The following is an 18,475-nucleotide window of genomic DNA, read 5'->3' as shown; positions in this document are numbered from 1 at the left end:
AGATCGACTCCAACATAATACCAGTTTGATGTGGCAGGTCACCACAAATGTTCAAATCGATATCGCGGATAAGGTGATGAATACCTGAGACTTGGATCCGGAAATGCCGAGCTCGACAACCTCCAGGACTTGGTGTAAACATTCTCTGTCATAGAGGAGACAGCTGTGTTCCACCAGCCACAATTGAAGACACTTGAATGCAGCACATAGCATGGAGTGGAGATCCCTAGAGTGGCTGGGGGCCGGTCTAGAACACTAAATGAATAAATAGGTGAGATCCTTCCATGAGCATTTGTATAAATAACGCAATATCCACTAAACAGGCTCAAAGCACTTTACAAGAGGTCACTAAAAACTAGAGGTGCCTAAATGAGCCGATCAGATGGAGAGAAAGATAAAGTGAGTAAATGTCACTCGTATATAAAAGGAACAACACAAATCAAACGACATTTCAGCTTTTGGCCTTCTTTAAGTAATAATAACAATAATAATAATAATAATAATAATAATAATAATAATAATAATAATAATAATAATAATAATAATAATAATAATAATAATGAAAACGTATATAGCGCTATAACTCCGAGACACCAGCCTCTAAGCGTTTAAATTACAAATTACATAATATACATATATATAAATTGATATAAGATAATTCTCCTAATACGATTTACACTGATTGAGGCATCAGAAATATTATAACAAATAAATTAATAGACGGTGAGTTCCTTTCATATGCCTATTTCATAAAAGCTGAAATAGAATTATTCATTAACAATGGCTGCATCCCAGCAATAACACAAACCTTATCATCATCATCATCATCATCATCAACATCACCATCATTATTATTATTATCATCATCATAATCATCACCACCACACCACCAACACCACCATCATCATCATTACCACCACCACCATCATCATCACCACCACCACCACCACCATCATCATCATAATCATCACCACCACCACCACCCTGCCACCAACACCACTATCATCATCATCATCACCACCAACACCACCATCATCATCATCACCACCACCAACACCACCATCATCATCATCATCATCACCACCACCATCATCATCATCATCACCACCACCATCACCATCATCACCACCACCACCACCACCACCATCATCATCATCATCATCATCATCATCATCATCATCATCATCATCATCATCATCATCATCATCATCACCACCACCACCACCACCACCATCATCATCACCACCACCATCATCATTATCATCATCACCACCACCACCACCACCAACACCACCACCAACACCATCATCCACATATAACCCCTCTCATGACAGGATGACTACAACCAACCTGAAAGACAATGAGATCACACATCCACTTGACTGTCCGTTTACACATGAAAATGTTTGGTGGCTGGATCTTGACTTTGGCCAAGCCAGAAAGAAGCTCCATGGCCGCTAGGGCACTGTTCAGGTCTGTCTTCCAGGTGGCCATCAACCGATTGCACACCAAAGAGGTGGCCAGGCCAAACAGGCCATAGGCCGTGTCTGATTTGGGATATAATTTAGGTGAAGGTGAAGATTTAAATAATTTTAGTACCACGCTAAACTAGTTTGAGACCTCATGTAAGTCCCAGAGGGACGGGATCTCGCTAGCAGGGATACAGTCAAATGTCAACAAAATATCTTTTCTAAACACACACACAAATAAATAAATAAATAAATATATAACAGTACAAAATAAGACACTCTCTCTCTCTCTCTCTCTCTCTCTCTTTTTAATAATAATGATTTAAAAAAAAAAAAGGAAATGAATGAAATGAAAAATGAAATTCCCTTTATTCATCCCATAGGGGAAATTTTTCTCTAGGGTCTATTCCAAGGGAAGACTGGAATAACCCAGGCATCAGGAGCAATGCAGCACTGCAAATTGAACTGGGGCGAGATGATCGAACTCGGTACCCTTCGGGTACGAAGCAAAGACCATACAGCTGAGCCACGCTGCCTCCTATAGATATATTGTATTTGTTGAACGCTCCACCAAATCAGAAGAAAGTGCTCGGAGTGCTTTAATTGAGCATCAATACATTAATTAGGAAAAGTAAAAAAGTCTTAAGATGCCTTAAAAGAATTTCTTTAAATTGAGCATTTATATAGTGCAATGTCCACTAAACGTGCTCAAAGCGCTTTACAAGGGGTCCCGGACCAACAGCAACATTTAACATGTAGGATGGGACATGACGCCTGTTAGGCGATATTACAATTTTTCGGACAAAGACAACGCTGTTCACGGCCAGATACTCATTTTACACCTGAGTACGGTGAGAGAATGTGAGTAAAGAGCCTTTTCCAAGGACTCAACTATGCGCCGAGCACGAGGATCCGAAAGCGAGTGTCACACCACTGGACCACATAGTCACACATTCTTCTGATGGACAAGTTAAATGATTAATCAATTAACATATAACTAAATAAATGAATAAATAAACAAAGTAAGGTGTGGAGGAGTATGAACCAAATGACCACACTGGATTACCAAGATTTCTGTTGGATTGGTGTCCGAACCGGTGATAGACTGGATCTTGGTAACTGTTGGCCTCACCAGTACTCATGGAACTAGCACTGGTACGACTGGTGTCTCCTGAAAGTTAAACGGAGTAGAATACTAGAGTAAGGAATGTCAATATATCCTTAAATTAAATAGATAGGAATATAGATTTCTTTTATTTGACTCCCTATTCAACCGCTGTTTTTTTTTTGTTTTTAAGGGTTTTACGGCGCTTGTAACACATTAAGGTCATATCAGCGCCAGTAAAAAGGAGGAAAATGGGATAGTAAAAAGTTCTAGAATTACAATTAAAGTACAAAAGAAAAGGTAAGACAAAGGGGAATTGGTTCAAATAGGGAACAGATGTAGATTCCAAGAGCACACCGTCAAAGTACTTAGTTTGAGATCACCTAAAAGTCTCATCCAGACACAAGCACAGGTCCCAACTAAGAGGAATACACTCAAATGTTTACAAATCATATAATATAATATGTAAACTAAACATAATACAATGCATAACAGAGAGATGATTTACAAGGAAAAAAATATCATCTCCCAAAATTATAACTATACATTCGACTGTTTCCCTCCCAGCCAAGGAACCCCGGCCGGGGTCAGGACAAAACTAAATAATCTCATTCCAAGACAATGACAGGAAACAATTGGAAAACAGGTACAGGGGGATAGAAGACACATCATGTACCTCCCTGCCCACTATGGGAGGTCAGGATCCCCACCCAGCTATTCAACCGCAGTGATTGGGTAGCTGTGTCTGTTAGATCTGGTGGAAAGTACTTTGCATGTAGCATCCAATTGAAAGAGGAGCAAGCAATTGCTATCATCAGTTTCACGCTATGAAAACTGGGACAAACTCCATCTCAATGGGTTTACTGGCTCTGAAGGACTACTTTTTTTTCTTTTTAATTCAATTTCATATTTTATTTACTTAATTTTTGTTTGTTTTGTTTTTCTTGTGTCATTTTAGGATTTTTTACAGCCCTTTCTATCTCTCAATTTAATTTCAGCAGCTTTTCAAAAACAATAATTTCTTTGGCTGTGCAGTAAATGAATGATGTGCCACATCATATTTTAATAAAAAGGAAATAATTACCCATCTGCAAGTCGCCATCAGACAAGTCTTGATTAGATTGCAATGGAAGATTGTCCGCTTGTTCACAGGTGGCTAAATCCTCCACAAGAAGCATGAAACCACCTGGGAGACGATAAAAAGAAAGTCTATTATCTCAGATTCATATGTGTACACCAATCATTAAATAATAACTTCTTCTTCTGCATGGTACGCCATTCATCTCTCTGATCAGATAACCTCAGAAAACTAATATTACTCTTCTCTTTCTTTCAAACTATTCAAATATGTTTTTCTTGGTCTACCTTTACTCTTTTTACCTTCTATCTTTCCTGTGAGAGCAAGATGTTCAATATATTTATGTCGATTTAGGTGCCCTAAAAATTGCATTTGTCTTTTTCTTATTGTACGAATTAATAACCTTTTAGTTTCGCTTGCTTGAATACTTCTTCATTACTTTTCTTCTCTGTCCATGAGATTCTTAACATCATTTCCTCCAGTTTCTTTCTAATGTCTTCTGTAATTGCCCAACTTTCACAGCCATTTAATAATACTGACCATACATAGGCCTTCAAAACTCTATGTTTTGTTGTCATTGAGATATTGTGGTTTTTAAAAATTAGACTCATTTTATCAAAACTATCTTTAGCTATTAAAATTATTCGTTTTATTTCAACAAACATGAAATTTTGGTTTAAATCGTCTGTTCAGGGATTTCTTGAAAAACGATCTTTTAAAAAAGTAGACCCGCTAAGATTATAATTTCGAAACCAAAAAACCCCCGTCATTTGAACACACCTTTAAAACGACACACATCATTATTGTCATCTCTTACCTAATAGCATCTGTGTGTTATGTGAAACAACACACATCATCATTGTCATCTCTTACCTAATAGCATCTGTGTGTTATGTGAAATGACACACATCATCATTGTCATCTCTTACCTAATAGCATCTGTGTGTTATGTGAAATGACACACATCATCATTGTCATCTCTTACCTAATAGTATCTGTGTGTTATGTGAAACGACACACATCGTCATTGTCATCTCTTACCTAATAGCATCTGTGTGTTATGTGAAATGACACACATCGTCATTGTCATCTCTTACCTAATAGCATCTGTGTGCTATGTGAAATGACACATGTCGTCATTGTCATCTCTTACCTAATAGCATCTGTGTGCTATGTGAAACGACACACGTCGTCATTGTCATCTCTTACCTAATAGCATCTGTGTGTTATGTGAAACGACACACATCGTCATTGTCATCTCTTACCTAATAGCATCTGTGTGTTATGTGAAACGACACACATCGTCATTGTCATCTCTTACCTAATAGCATCTGTGTGCTATGTGAAATGACACACGTCATCATTGTCATCTCTTACCTAATAGCATCTGTGTGCTATGTGAAATAACACACATCATCATTGTCATCTCTTACCTAATAGCATCTGTGTGTTATGTGAATCTGTTTCATTGGTCAAGGCAACTCGAATGAGTTCTGTAATCCTTGTACGGAGGGACATGAATGTCACTGGTACGTAGTTGGTGTCCCTACCCAAAATATCTGACAGAAATAGAAATATAGATCATAAATACATCAGTAACTCATTATCAATTGTTGTCACACTCAATGAAAATTTTTCTAAAAAATAAAACAATTTCTTTCTCCGTGAATAAATGACCAATGGCATGGCTACAGACAAGCTCACTTTATACGACGGACAGAAACAAATGCAGGGCAAAATCATTGACATTACCATAATCTCGTAGTGATATCTGTGTACGGAGGCCAGCATTTGTTTCTGTCCGTAGTATAAAGTGAGCTTGTCTGTAGCCATGCCATTGGTCATTTATTCACGGAGAAAGAAATTGTTTTCAGCATCGGAATCAGCTTCGATCTACTTCCGGGAATGCAAGAGGAGAATGTGATGATCCATTGCCTAAATCTGGTATAATGTTGGAGTGACCTAGATTATGAGAATTGAGTCTAGAGTTAAAAAATAAATAAATAAATAAATAAATAACAAGAAATAGGAAAGTTAAGTTTTTTAATTTTAGAAAAAAGCTTAATCTCCTAAATGACGGCCCTTGTTTCCACCTGACTCTTGTCAATACAGCTTAAAATTAAATACTTTAAACATTGGGTTCATCTTGACATAAACCCATTGTGAGATGATTGGCCACATTCAAAATAAAACAAACTCCTATAATATATTGATAAAAATTTTTTAAATTATGCCATTTCCGCCACGCCACGACATCATGGGATATCAAGAAGGAATATAGATAACTCATCAAACAAGATATCTGATGTCAACAGGAATCACCCATGTTGTCCAAGTATAATATATTGATAATCTGTAGAAAAAAAAAACCTTTAAAAGAATAATCTGAAAACCCAAGACAAAACAACTCAGTTGATTTTTAAATGAATATTTTTATTTTACCACATTTCCCTCTGTTCAAACATACTTCTAGAATATCTTGTTAATCTGAAGAAAAAATTGTTTAAAAGAATAGTTTGAAAAACCGAAAAATCTGGTTGCTTTTAAATTAACATTTTAATTTTCGGACATTTTCTTCTGTTAAAACATACTTCTAAAATATCTTGATAATCTTGAGGTAAAAAAATCTTTAAAAGAATAATTTCTAGACTAAAAACAAATAGTCCAGTTGTCTTTTAAATCAATATTTCAATTTCCCCACATATGCTTCTGAAGATTAAATATTCTGCTGCTTCTTACCCTTGATTTGAAGATCCTTGAAGTGTAATGGCAGGCAAAGCATTGACAAAAGCAGATGGATGCATGCTTTACGCAACTCAGTGTAAGGAATTTGTTCACACAACCTAGTGATGAAAGGGCAAATATTCAAAGGAAAACACAGGAATTATTTTTTTTAAAAACAACAACTTTACCATAATAAAATCATATACACATGCATATAAATCAAGAGGATGCTGCTTATTTCAAAAAGGGCATATTAGTATCAGAATATATGAATATTGATATCATGTAACAAATAACTGCCGTACTCTGTAAGACACGACATATACCTCACAAGATCCCAGGTTTGAGAGTTTTTGCCAAGATGAGGATCATTTAAAGCAATCAATATTTGAGGGACGAGTTTTCTGGCCCAAATGTTAAATACACGTCTCTCTAGACAAGGCAATCAACTGGTTGAAAGTAATAAAAATATTAGCTTACTTGAAATCAGGGGTTGTTTTGCTGAGAACTCGTTCGATGGCTTTGAGGATATATGGAAACAGAATCTGTACACCTGACAAGTCAATTCTCAACAGGGAACACGAGTTGAAAAGGATGTTGGAAAGAACCTCGCCACTAATTGAAAACTGAAAAAAAGTATCATATGTAATAATTAGATTTAATCATCTGCTGTGATCATAAACACATAAGTCAAGAATGCCAATCATATAAAAATAGAAGTAAACATTTTTTTTAAAATGTCAACCTTTAGTAAGCAGCATTTCATATAAGAAATAATCAGTAAAATGTTCTTGATGCAAATATTGATTTAATACCACACAAGACAAATCTTTTTGTGAAGTTTGAAATCTCTGTCAGGGCAACTTTTATTTGTCTATCATGAAGAAAAAAAAATTGAGCTTTTTTATAGCGCAATATCCATTAAACGTGCTCAAAGCGCTTTACAAGGGGTCCCTGGTTAACAGCAACATTTAACATGTAGGACGGGACATTACGCCTGTTATTACAATTTTTCAGACAAAGACAACGCTGTTAACGGCCAGGTACTCATTTTACACCTGAGTACGGTGAGAGAATGTGAGTAAATAGCCTTTTCCAAGGACTCAACTATGCGCCGAGCGCGAGGCTCGAACCCAGGACCTTCCGATCCGAAAGCGAGTGTCATAACACTAGACCACATAGCCACAAGACAAAATGATTTGTGCTTTTAATAAATATAACATCAAAAATCATTAACCATTGCTTTAAGAAGAAGTTTGAATAAATTACCTCATCTGTCTGTAGTCCATAGTACAATACAATGTAAAATCTCGAGTAATATTCAGGCAGGATGACTTCCCTTGTCTTATGAGCACAGAATATCCGACAGAGGGCGCCACAAGCTTCTGCTCTGCCAGTCTGATATGCAATGTCTCTGCTGAGGTCTGGGTCTGCATTCAAGTCCATGGGCAGGGCTGTGTGTTTGGACTCTATGAAAGAACTAGTTCTTCTCTCCTTCGCTGTCATAAAAATAAATACAAATTGCAATATTGCTACGATAAGGAAACGTTAAGAATGTAAATTTTATCTACAGTAAACCTTCTGCAAAACACCATCCAAAATGTTTACATAATAAAAATAAAAAATTTAAAAAATTTCCTTTATTCATCCCCAAGAGGAAATTTGTCTTTCGGATCTATTCCAAGGAAAGACTGGAATAACCCAGGCATCAGCCGCAGAACAGCGCCGCAAAGTGAGCTAGGGCGAGGTGACTTGCTCAAGGCCACACAGCGCAGCGGCGGGTGATTGAACTCGGTACCTTTCGGGTATGAAGCAAAGACCGTACCACTGAGCCACGCTGCCCCTAGCTGCTTTGTATCTAACATTATATTATTTATACTATCATAGGTCTCCATCAAAATAAGGAGATGAAATGAAATAGTCAGTCCAGGTCATTTTATTCTTTCTAAATTGACTGGGGTCAATCAACTGTGTGGCCAACTATTATTCGTCACTGCAGATCTGTTCACCAAGCAGTAAATACAAGGGTCACTTAACTCTCCCCTTACTGGCCAGTTTCAGAATTTTCCCCAAAACTTCACATCCATCCAACACAAAAAAATACTCAAACAGATGATTAACAAGTACATTCTATGCATAATATTGTTCAGCAAAATGAGCTTTACAATACAGTGTCAAGTTTTTATGGCTATAATAAACAAATTTTCTTCAAAGTTTATGAGAAAACAGAATAATCAGATGAGATAGTCATTGGTTGCATCGTAACGAATGTGACGATTTTCCTGTAATTGGTAAGGAGAGGGTTAAAAGGTAATCTGCCTGTAGTTGGTAAGGAGAGGGTTAAAAGGTAATCTCCCTGTGTTTGGTAAGGAGAGGGTTAAAAGGTAATCTCCCTGTGTTTGGTAAGGAGAGGGTTAAAAGGTAATCTGCCTGTGTTTGAAGACATGGAGTCAATGTTTGAAGTCAGGGATCCAAAACATCGGCATTCACACTAACAAGGCAATTCAAAATGTCTATTTCAGGCCTTAGATTTGATTCACTTACTTTCCAATCTAAGGGACTGTTCAGTTCAATCGTAATTGATTAACTTTATCATTATTATTACTGTTATAAACATTATTATTATTACCATTATCATTATTATTATTATCATTATTATTATTATTACTATTATTATTATAATTTTATAATTACTATCATTATTATTATTACTAGTATTATTATTATTTTATCATTACTATCATTATTATTATTTTATCATTACTATCATTATTATTATAAAATGATATCTTTAAAATAAAATATGACAAGGTTGTTAGTCAAACCTGGAGCAGCGTGTGAAGGATGCAGTTTGATTCCAGTGAGGGCAGCATCAAAGAGCCAAGCTCCAAACAGATGTAGGATGCTGTTACACTGAGGCCGGCGTGGGGCATACGGTAGACACGCGTCCAGGAGAAGCTTCTCCACATAAGGGCTGCTGACTGGAGGGGTAGACACTGTCTTGGACTGACTCTTGGACGAGCCTGGAATGGAGCACGTTGATGTTTTTGCTTTTAAGAGTTTTACAGTGCTCGCAACACATTTAGGTCATATCAGCACCAGTAAAAAGGGAGAAAATGGGATAGTAAAAAGTTCTAGGAAATTAAAGTACCCAAGAAAAGGTAAGACAAAGGGGAATTGGTTCAAATAGGAAACAGATGTAGATTCCAAAAGCACACTATCAAAGTACTTAGTTTGAGATCACATAAAAGTCTCATCCAGACACGAACACAGGTCCCCACTAAGAGGAATACACTCAAATGTTTACAAATCATATTATATAAATGTAAACAAAAATAATACAGTGCATAACAGAGAGATGATTTACAAGGAAATAAATATCATCTCCCAAAACTAACTATACATTTGACTGTTTCCCTCTCAGCCAGGGTATCCGGCCAGGGCCATGACAAAACCAAGTAATCTCATTCCAAGACAAAGACAGAAAGCAAGTTGGAAAACAGATATTGGGGGATAGAAGACGAAGTAAATACCTCCCTGCCCACTGAGGGAGGAGCACATTGAATTGATGATGTATTAAATCACATCATTTTTATAACATGTGATGAATTTATATAAAATTAGACCATTGTGAGCATTGGAGAAAAAAAGAAAAACGAAAAAAAAGAGCATTTATAAACCCAATATCCACTCAGCATGCTAAAAAGTGCTTTACAAAATTAAATTCAAAACGTTTATTTTAGGCAATTGCCAACATAACTCATACAAGAATATATTTTCATCAACAAATCAAATAAGTAAACTCAATAATAAAGCAAGGCAAACAATGATAATAGTAATGATAAAAACAGTAATAAGTTTACCTAGCCAACAGTAACACTTAACAAACACACACACACACATATATATATATATATATATAATATATATATATATATATATATATATATATATATATATATATATATTTAGGACAAGACATGATGCCTGTTAGGCAATGTTACAATTTATTTCTGGCAGAGAAAAAGCTGTTAACATTAGGTACTCATCTTGCACCTGAGTATGGTGAGAGAGTGAATAGAGCCTTTCCAAAGATTCAACCAGAGTGGGACTTGAACCCTGAACCTTCCGGCTAACGTCATACCACAAGACCATATAACTGCACAATGATACCTGCCACAAGAATTTGTCATCTGATTAACTGAGTAGTGTTTTGAACACGCAATTTATCATAATTAATCTTTTCAACAACAATGATGTGATTTGTGATTTGTCAAGTGCAGTAACACACTTTATAGTCACCTGGAACAACTACAAAAGACGTCTAACTTCTACGTCATGGCACAAGACCGAAGGGCTAGAGCTCAGGTGGTCGCTGGTTCGGATAAGTAAGTAAGATTTGTCAAGTTGGACGTATACAACAACCTAATTTCCAATCCTACCTTTGGTAGAAAGGGTACTGGTCAGGACGCCTGATATGGTCTTTCCACTTTTCCTTTGACCTGGTGGAGTAGATGGAGTGGTGACAGCTTTCCCTCCCTGACCCCCACCCCCATAGGAATCGCTAAGAGGGTCTGCATTTGTTTCTTGAGGTAAACCTGAAATCACAGTTTTGAAAAGTCAGTTTGTGATTGTTTTTTTTTTTTTTTTAAGGGTTTTACGGCATTAAGGCCATATCAGCGCCAGTAAAAAGGAAGGAAATGGGATAGTTAAAAGTTCTAGAATTACAATTAAAGCACACAAGAAAAGGTAAGACAAGGTAAGACAAAGGGGAATTGGCTCAAATAGGAAACTGATGTAGATTCCAAGAGCACACTATCAAAGTACGTAGTTTGAGATCACCTAAAAGTTTCACCCAGACACCATCACAAGATACCAACAAGAAGAATACACTCAAATGGTTACAGACAAAACCAAGTAATCTCAATCCAAGACAAAGACAGAAAGCAATTGAAAAACAGGTACAGGGGGATAGAAGACACAGCAAGTAGCTCCCTGCCCACTATGGGAGGACATGCTTGAAAACTATAATTAAAAAAATAATAAACAAAATAGATAAATAAAAATGAAAAACAAAACCCAAAAAACAAACAAACCCAAAGTCGATTCAGGATGCTGCATCCCTGTACTCGTGAGATAAACGGCAGACAGACAACCACGAAGAGTTTCCCTTCAAAAGCAATGACGATAAACTATAAACATTACATCATTTATAAATGCAGTAGCAGCAAAACTAAAAAATTTTTTTTTAAATGAGCTTTTATATAGCGCAATGTCCACAAAATGTGCTCAAAGCACTTTACAAGGGGTCCCTGGTCAACAGCAACATTTAACATGTAGGACGGGACATAACGCCTGTTAGGCGATATTACAATTTTTCGGACAAAGACAACGCTGTTAACGGCCAGGTACTCATTTTAATTTTACACCTGAGTATGGTGAGAGAATGTGAGTAAAGAGCCTTTTCCAAGGACTCAACTATGCGCAGAGCACAAGGCTCGAACCCAGGACCTTCCGATCCGAAAGCGAGTGTCATACCACAAGACCACATAACCGCACATAGCCGCAAACTAAGAAAAACATGCATCTTCACTTCAAACAAATGGTGATAAAAGAACAGACCTGCTATAGACAACTAATATCCAGTCTTTATTTTCTTTCTTCAAACTACCCGAGTTTCAAGAACAGAACTGTACCAATTTTTATTACACTACACTAAACCTTCCCCTCAAAAATCTCCAATCAAAAACCACTTAAAATATTGCAAGGTAATTTGAAAAATGATACATTTATGAATAAAGATAAAAATTGAAAATCAATATTGTTACTAAATCAGAATCCAAAATAATGTTCAAAATTTGGTCAAGTTTACATGGGGGGAAGGGGGGGGGGGGGGGGTAGGTGAGGTGGGTGATTGGATAAAGCATTACACTGTGACACAGAAAATTGAGCACGGCTTCAGGTACTTTCGTTTTTATCCTTGGGTAAGATTATTGACTATCAGTTTTTTCACTTTGGACAACACAGGTGCTTCCTGAACTGTTGACATCAGCCATTTGCATGATGGATTACCTATAGCCCTCCATGGAATGCCTAAGCAAAAGCATCTCACAAGCTGTGCGGAAGGAGATAATTTAAAAATATTTTTTTTTAATTTTCTAAACATGATATGAAATTCCTTCTCATTTTGTACGTACCCAAGAAAGCATTGACCATGACAGAAATGCCCTTCATAGCTTTAAGAAACACCTGGGGTAGCTTTTTCAGGCAGGGATGGTATGAAGGGTCGACAACAGCATCTATGGTCAGTGCGTGCTGTAAAAACTTTGGAGTATTGCTGACTATGCTGGGCCGACTCAGATCCACAGGATTCTGAAGGATGTGTAGAAACCGAAACCAAGACTGAGCTATGCATTCCTGACCCATTTCTGTGGGTAAGAGCTGTGCTTCCTCCTCTCCTGAAAAATGAAATAGAAATATCCCAGTGAAAATGTTACTCCATGGGTGTGATCACTAATGAAAGATACAAAACCTAAACTTTATGTTGGACAGCACATTGCATTTCTTGTGTCAACTTACGGCAACCAAATTTCATCCTCCAATTTGAAATGGTCATATCTTGAAGACAAACAGCCACAAACAAATAAACTGTTTGCCTTTAGTGGGGAATTCATTCTTCTTTAAAATGATATAAGATACAATAACATGGATTTAAACACAGAAAAAATAACAACATAAGAACAAGCTCAACTCTCTTTTGTTTGTTTTTATGTTTTTAAGGGTTTTACGGCGCTTGCAACACATTTAGGTTATATCAGCGCCAGTAAAAAGGAAGAAAATGGGATAGTAAAAAGTTCTAGAATTACAATTAAAGCACCCAAGAGAAAGGAAGACAAAGGGGAACTGGGAACAAATAGGGATCAGATGTAAATTCCAAGAGCATACCACCAATGTACTTAGTTTGAGATCACCTATAAGTCTTATCCGGACACAAGCACAAAATCCAACAAAGAGGAATACACTCAAATACATACATTATACATTTAAAATAACACATACAATAATACATAACAGAGAGATGATTTACAAGGAAAAAAATATCATCTCCCAAAACAATAACGACGCATTTGACTGTTTCCCTCCCAGCCAGGACTCTGACTAGGGCCAGGAAAAAAACAAGTAATTTCATTCCAAGACAAAGATAGAAAGCATGTTGGAAAACAGATATAAGGGGATAGAAGACACAGTATGTACCTCCCTGCCCGCTATGGGAGGTCAGGAACCCCACCCAGAACTCTCTTTTAGATGTGACTGTATAGTACAATATCCCATAAAGAGGCTTAAATCCCTTTACAAGGGGTCCCTAGCCAAGAGCAATGCTTAACATATAGGATGAGACATGATGCCTGTTAGGCGATATTACAATTTTTTTCTGACAGAGACAACACTCTTCATGGCCAGGTACTCATTTTACACCTGAGTACAGTCAGATAATGTGAGTAAAGTGCCTTTTCCAAAGACTCAACTATTCGCCCTTCAGAGTGGGAATCGAACCCGAAGGTGAGTGACATTCCACAAGACTACATAGCCACACCAGTATTTTAAAAATCACAGGTAATCATCAGGGGCAGCGTGGCTCAGTGGTACGGTCTTTGCTTCGTACCCGAAAGACACAGAGTTCAATCACCCGCTGCTGCACTGTGTGGCCTTGAGCAAGTCACCTTGCCCTAGCTCACTCACTTTGCAGCGCTGCACTGCGGCTAACGCCTGGGTTATTCCAGTCTTCCCTTGGAATAGACTCTAAAGACAAATTTCCCCTTGGGGATGAATAAAGGGAACTTTATTTATCATATTTATTTAAGAATGCTTTACTCGTACATCCTGTCTTACCGATGGTCATCTCTGGGTAGTCTGCTCCGTACATAATCTTGAGCATGTTGGCGGTCAGGGCGTGATTAACACGGTGCCACATGTCAATCAAAGCCTTGTGGTGGCGCCAGAACAGACACATGTTCTGGAACGTTTTCCAAAGGGACGGGGAGGGAAAGCTCTTGTGGCAGGCAGTTAGCCATATCATAAACAACACACTCAACACTCTATCACACAAGTGGTCGCTGATGTCATCTGGCAGGGAAACACGGGAATAAATGAACAGTAACAGCTGATGTCTAAATGGTATTGTTGTCATGACTGATAAAACCTATTTCAATGACGACGACGACGATGATGATGATAATAATAAAAATAATAATAATAATAATAATAATAATAATAATAATAATAAAACAATAATAATAATAATAATAATAATAATAATAATAATAATAATAATAATAAAATAATAACAATAATAACAATAATAATAATAATAATAATAATAACAATAATAATAATAATAATAATAACAATAATAATAATAATAATAATAAAACAATAACAATAACAATAATAATAACAATAAAATAATAATAATAATAATAATAATAATAATAATAATAATAATAATAATAATCAAATAAAATAATAATAATAATAATAAATAATAATAATAATAATAATAATAATAATAATAATAATAATAATAATAATAATAATAATAATAATAACAATAACAATAATAATAATAATAATAATAATAATAATAATAATAATAATAATAATAATAATAACAATAACAATAATAATAATAATAATAATAACAGCACATTTATAGCACTCTTTGCGAAGGCCTCAGAGTGCTTCATATTGTAAACAGTTTAAAATATGTGATAGTTGTACATTTCACACAATCAGAGGAATTAAATAACATTGTGGAATTGAATGTAAGCTTCAATTTAATCAAACAAAAACAGATAATGTGGAAGTTTCGGGTTTCTCCTTTATGAGCAAAACAGGATGAATGAAACACTACCGACAATTGTGATAGTGGTGTTGCAAAGGTGAATAAACAAAACTATTGATGGGGCAGGAAATAGTGTGCTCCTTTGTAAGGAAGCACAAATTAAAACAGAATAGATATCTATAAAAAGGTGCGCAAGTAATTAAGTCAAACAAGGAGAGGCTGGGAGGAACTAAGTAGTGCAGTATAGAAAGTGAAATAAAATAAAGTGTAGAATATTGTTAGAAAATAAATACAATTGAATTGGAAATAAATACAAAATGTAAAGGATGTGGGTGTTAGTAGAATCATAAGTAGCAGTAGCAGCAGCGCAAGCAACAGTAGTACTTTTAGTAGCATTAGTAATAGTAGCAGTAGTAGTAATAGTAGTAGTAGTAGTAGTAGTAGTAGTAGTAGTAGTAATAGTAGTAGTAGTAGTAGTAGTAGTAGTAGTAGTAGTAGTAGTAGTAGTAGTAGTAGTAGTAGTAGTAGTATAGTAGTAGTAGTAGTAGTAGTGTAGTAGTAGTAGTAGTAGTAGATAGTAGTAGTAGTAGTAGTAGTATAGTAGTAGTATAGTAGTAGTAGTAGTATAGTAGATAGTAGTAGTAGTAGTAGTAGTAGTAGTAGTAGTAGTAGTAGTAGTAGTAGTAGTAGTAGTAGTAGTAGTAGTAGTAGTAGTAGTAGTAGTGATACTGGTATGATATTGAAGAATAGACGATGGATGGCCCGGAGGTCCAGTCTTGACTTAATAAATTGCGCACCTTTTTATAAATATCTATTGTTCTATTTTAATGTGTGCTTCCTTACAAAGGAGCATACTATTTCCGGCCCCATCAACGTTTTTGTTTATTTACCTTAACAACGCCACTATCACATTATCTCATTCGTCTGTAGTGTTTCATTCATCCTGTTTTGTTGATAAAGGGAAAACCCGAAACGTCCACATCATCTGTTTTCGTTTATTAACTTGAAACTTACAATCAATTTCACGTTGTTAATTATTTCTTCAAGCTTCGAGCAGCAAAATTTACATAATAAGAGGATAAAACTAGAATACATTCCCAGGACCCCTCCCTCTAGATGGTAAGCAAAGTTTATTCTAATTTAAAAAAATAAATAAATAAATTTATAAATAAATAAATAAACAACCACACACACACAAATGATACAAAATGAAAGCATGCATGTCAACATCCATTCAGCACATCCAAAAAGATTTCACTACGATTTAAATACTCAAAAACGTTTTCACTATAACCGTTTTAACAAATGCATACCGCCGACATAATATTGACATCCAATTTCCTGGAATAATACCATAATAATATATGAAAGTGATATACTGAGATGATGAAAATATTTACTTTAAAAATCAACATGAGACAACACGAACCAGTGGATGAGGAAAACAATACAATTTAATAAGACATGATTTCAAAAAGCATCTTTTTAAAAATCAATAATATATATATAAAGCATATGAATTTTCTCTAAATAGCAAAAACAAAGTACTATAGAGCAACTTGATTTCAAAATGAATCAAAAACCCCCATAAAAACAACATATATCCATCTTTGAAAAAGAAAATTGATATAAAGTGTATTATATTGTGTAATTTGAAAAATATGATCACCACCTTCGTAAATATCTCATTCCACAATTCTTACATCTTATATTGACAAACATGTTAGTGGCACTCAAACATTACTAGTTTTATTGAAAAGAAAAAAGGATATTTCTTTGTTAAAATTTTGCATGATTATTTTCTACAGCCTGAAGCATTGGTTTATATCCTTGATTCGACAGAAAAGGCCTTTACACTGTGTTTTCATACAAGATGAAAAATTATGTGAGTGATGAATTAAAACTTTATTTTCTGTTTATGTGACTGAATTTCAGAAATCATTCAATGATTAGAAAACATTGTTGCCCCAAGAGGACGACATAAAGATTGTGATACAGAGCCACACCCAAACACCATCCCACATCCCACAAATACTACGTCTGCAACACGGATGGTTTGAATTGTGATACAGAGCCACACCCAAACACCATCCCACATATACTACGTCTGCAACACGGATGGTTTGAATTGTGATACAGAGCCACACCCAAACACTATCCCACATCCCACAAATATTACATCTGCAACACGGATGGTTTGAATTGTGATACAGAGCCACACCCAAACACCATCCCACAAATACTACGTCTGCAACACGGACGGTTTGAATTGTGATACAGAGCCACACCCAAACACCATCCCACATCCCACAAATACTACGTCTGCAACACGGATGGTTTGAATTGTGATACAGAGCCACACCCAAACACCATCCCACATATACTACGTCTGCAACACGGATGGTTTGAATTGTGATACAGAGCCACACCCAAACACTATCCCACATCCACAAATATTACATCTGCAACACGGATGGTTTGAATTGTGATACAGAGCCACACCCAAACACCATCCCACATATACTACGTCTGCAACACGGATGGTTTGAATTGTGATACAGAGCCACACCCAAACACTATCCCACATCCCACAAATATTACATCTGCAACACGGATGGTTTGAATTGTGATACAGAGCCACACCCAAACACTATCCCACATCCCACAAATATTACATCTGCAACACGGATGGTTTGAATTGTGATACAGAGCCACACCCAAACACCATCCCACATATACTACGTCTGCAACACGGATGGTTTGAATTGTGATACAGAGCCACACCCAAACACTATCCCACATCCCACAAATACTACGTCTGCAACACGGATGGTTTGAATTGTGATACAGAGCCACACCCAAACACCATCCCACATCCCACAAATACTACGTCTGCAACACGGATGGTTTGAATTGTGATACAGAGCCACACCCAAACACCATCCCACATATACTACGTCTGCAACACGGATGGTTTGAATTGTGATACAGAGCCACACCCAAACACTATCCCACATCCCACAAATATTACATCTGCAACACGGATGGTTTGAATTGTGATACAGAGCCACACCCAAACACCATCCCACAAATACTAGTCTGCAACACGGACGGTTTGAATTGTGATACAGAGCCACACCCAAACACCATCCCACATCCCACAAATACTACGTCTGCAACACGGATGGTTTGAATTGTGATACAGAGCCACACCCAAACACTATCCCACAAATACTACGTCTGCAACACGGATGGTT

General features: G+C 36.3%; 1 protein-coding gene across 10 annotated transcripts in view; it reads right to left on the bottom strand.

The window, feature by feature from the left end:
• LOC144970495 (ral GTPase-activating protein subunit beta-like) overlaps nt 1-18,475 on the bottom strand; it is a 61,159-nt gene that overhangs the window by 32,693 nt on the left and 9,991 nt on the right. For all 10 annotated transcript variants that reach the window (XM_078910254.1, XM_078910197.1, XM_078910229.1 and 7 more), the window contains 12 exons: nt 14,267-14,500; nt 12,574-12,834; nt 10,819-10,974; nt 9,202-9,399; nt 7,646-7,875; nt 6,857-7,002; nt 6,392-6,495; nt 5,086-5,211; nt 3,659-3,760; nt 2,536-2,640; nt 1,351-1,547; nt 85-255 (listed from right to left, as the gene is read on the bottom strand). In XM_078910254.1, the coding sequence (XP_078766380.1) occupies nt 85-255; nt 1,351-1,547; nt 2,536-2,640; nt 3,659-3,760; nt 5,086-5,211; nt 6,392-6,495; nt 6,857-7,002; nt 7,646-7,875; nt 9,202-9,399; nt 10,819-10,974; nt 12,574-12,834; nt 14,267-14,500 (2,030 nt within the window). The remainder of the gene's footprint in view (nt 1-84; nt 256-1,350; nt 1,548-2,535; nt 2,641-3,658; nt 3,761-5,085; nt 5,212-6,391; nt 6,496-6,856; nt 7,003-7,645; nt 7,876-9,201; nt 9,400-10,818; nt 10,975-12,573; nt 12,835-14,266; nt 14,501-18,475) is intronic.

This window comes from Berghia stephanieae, chromosome 1 (genome assembly GCF_034508935.2).
Source record: "Berghia stephanieae isolate SIO BIC M18660-M18661 chromosome 1, UCSD_Bste_1.3, whole genome shotgun sequence".
In the NCBI taxonomy this organism is placed as follows: domain Eukaryota; kingdom Metazoa; phylum Mollusca; class Gastropoda; order Nudibranchia; family Aeolidiidae; genus Berghia; species Berghia stephanieae.
The sequence above is the reverse complement of the archived record's forward strand: the minus strand, read 5'-3'. Positions and strand labels throughout refer to the sequence as shown.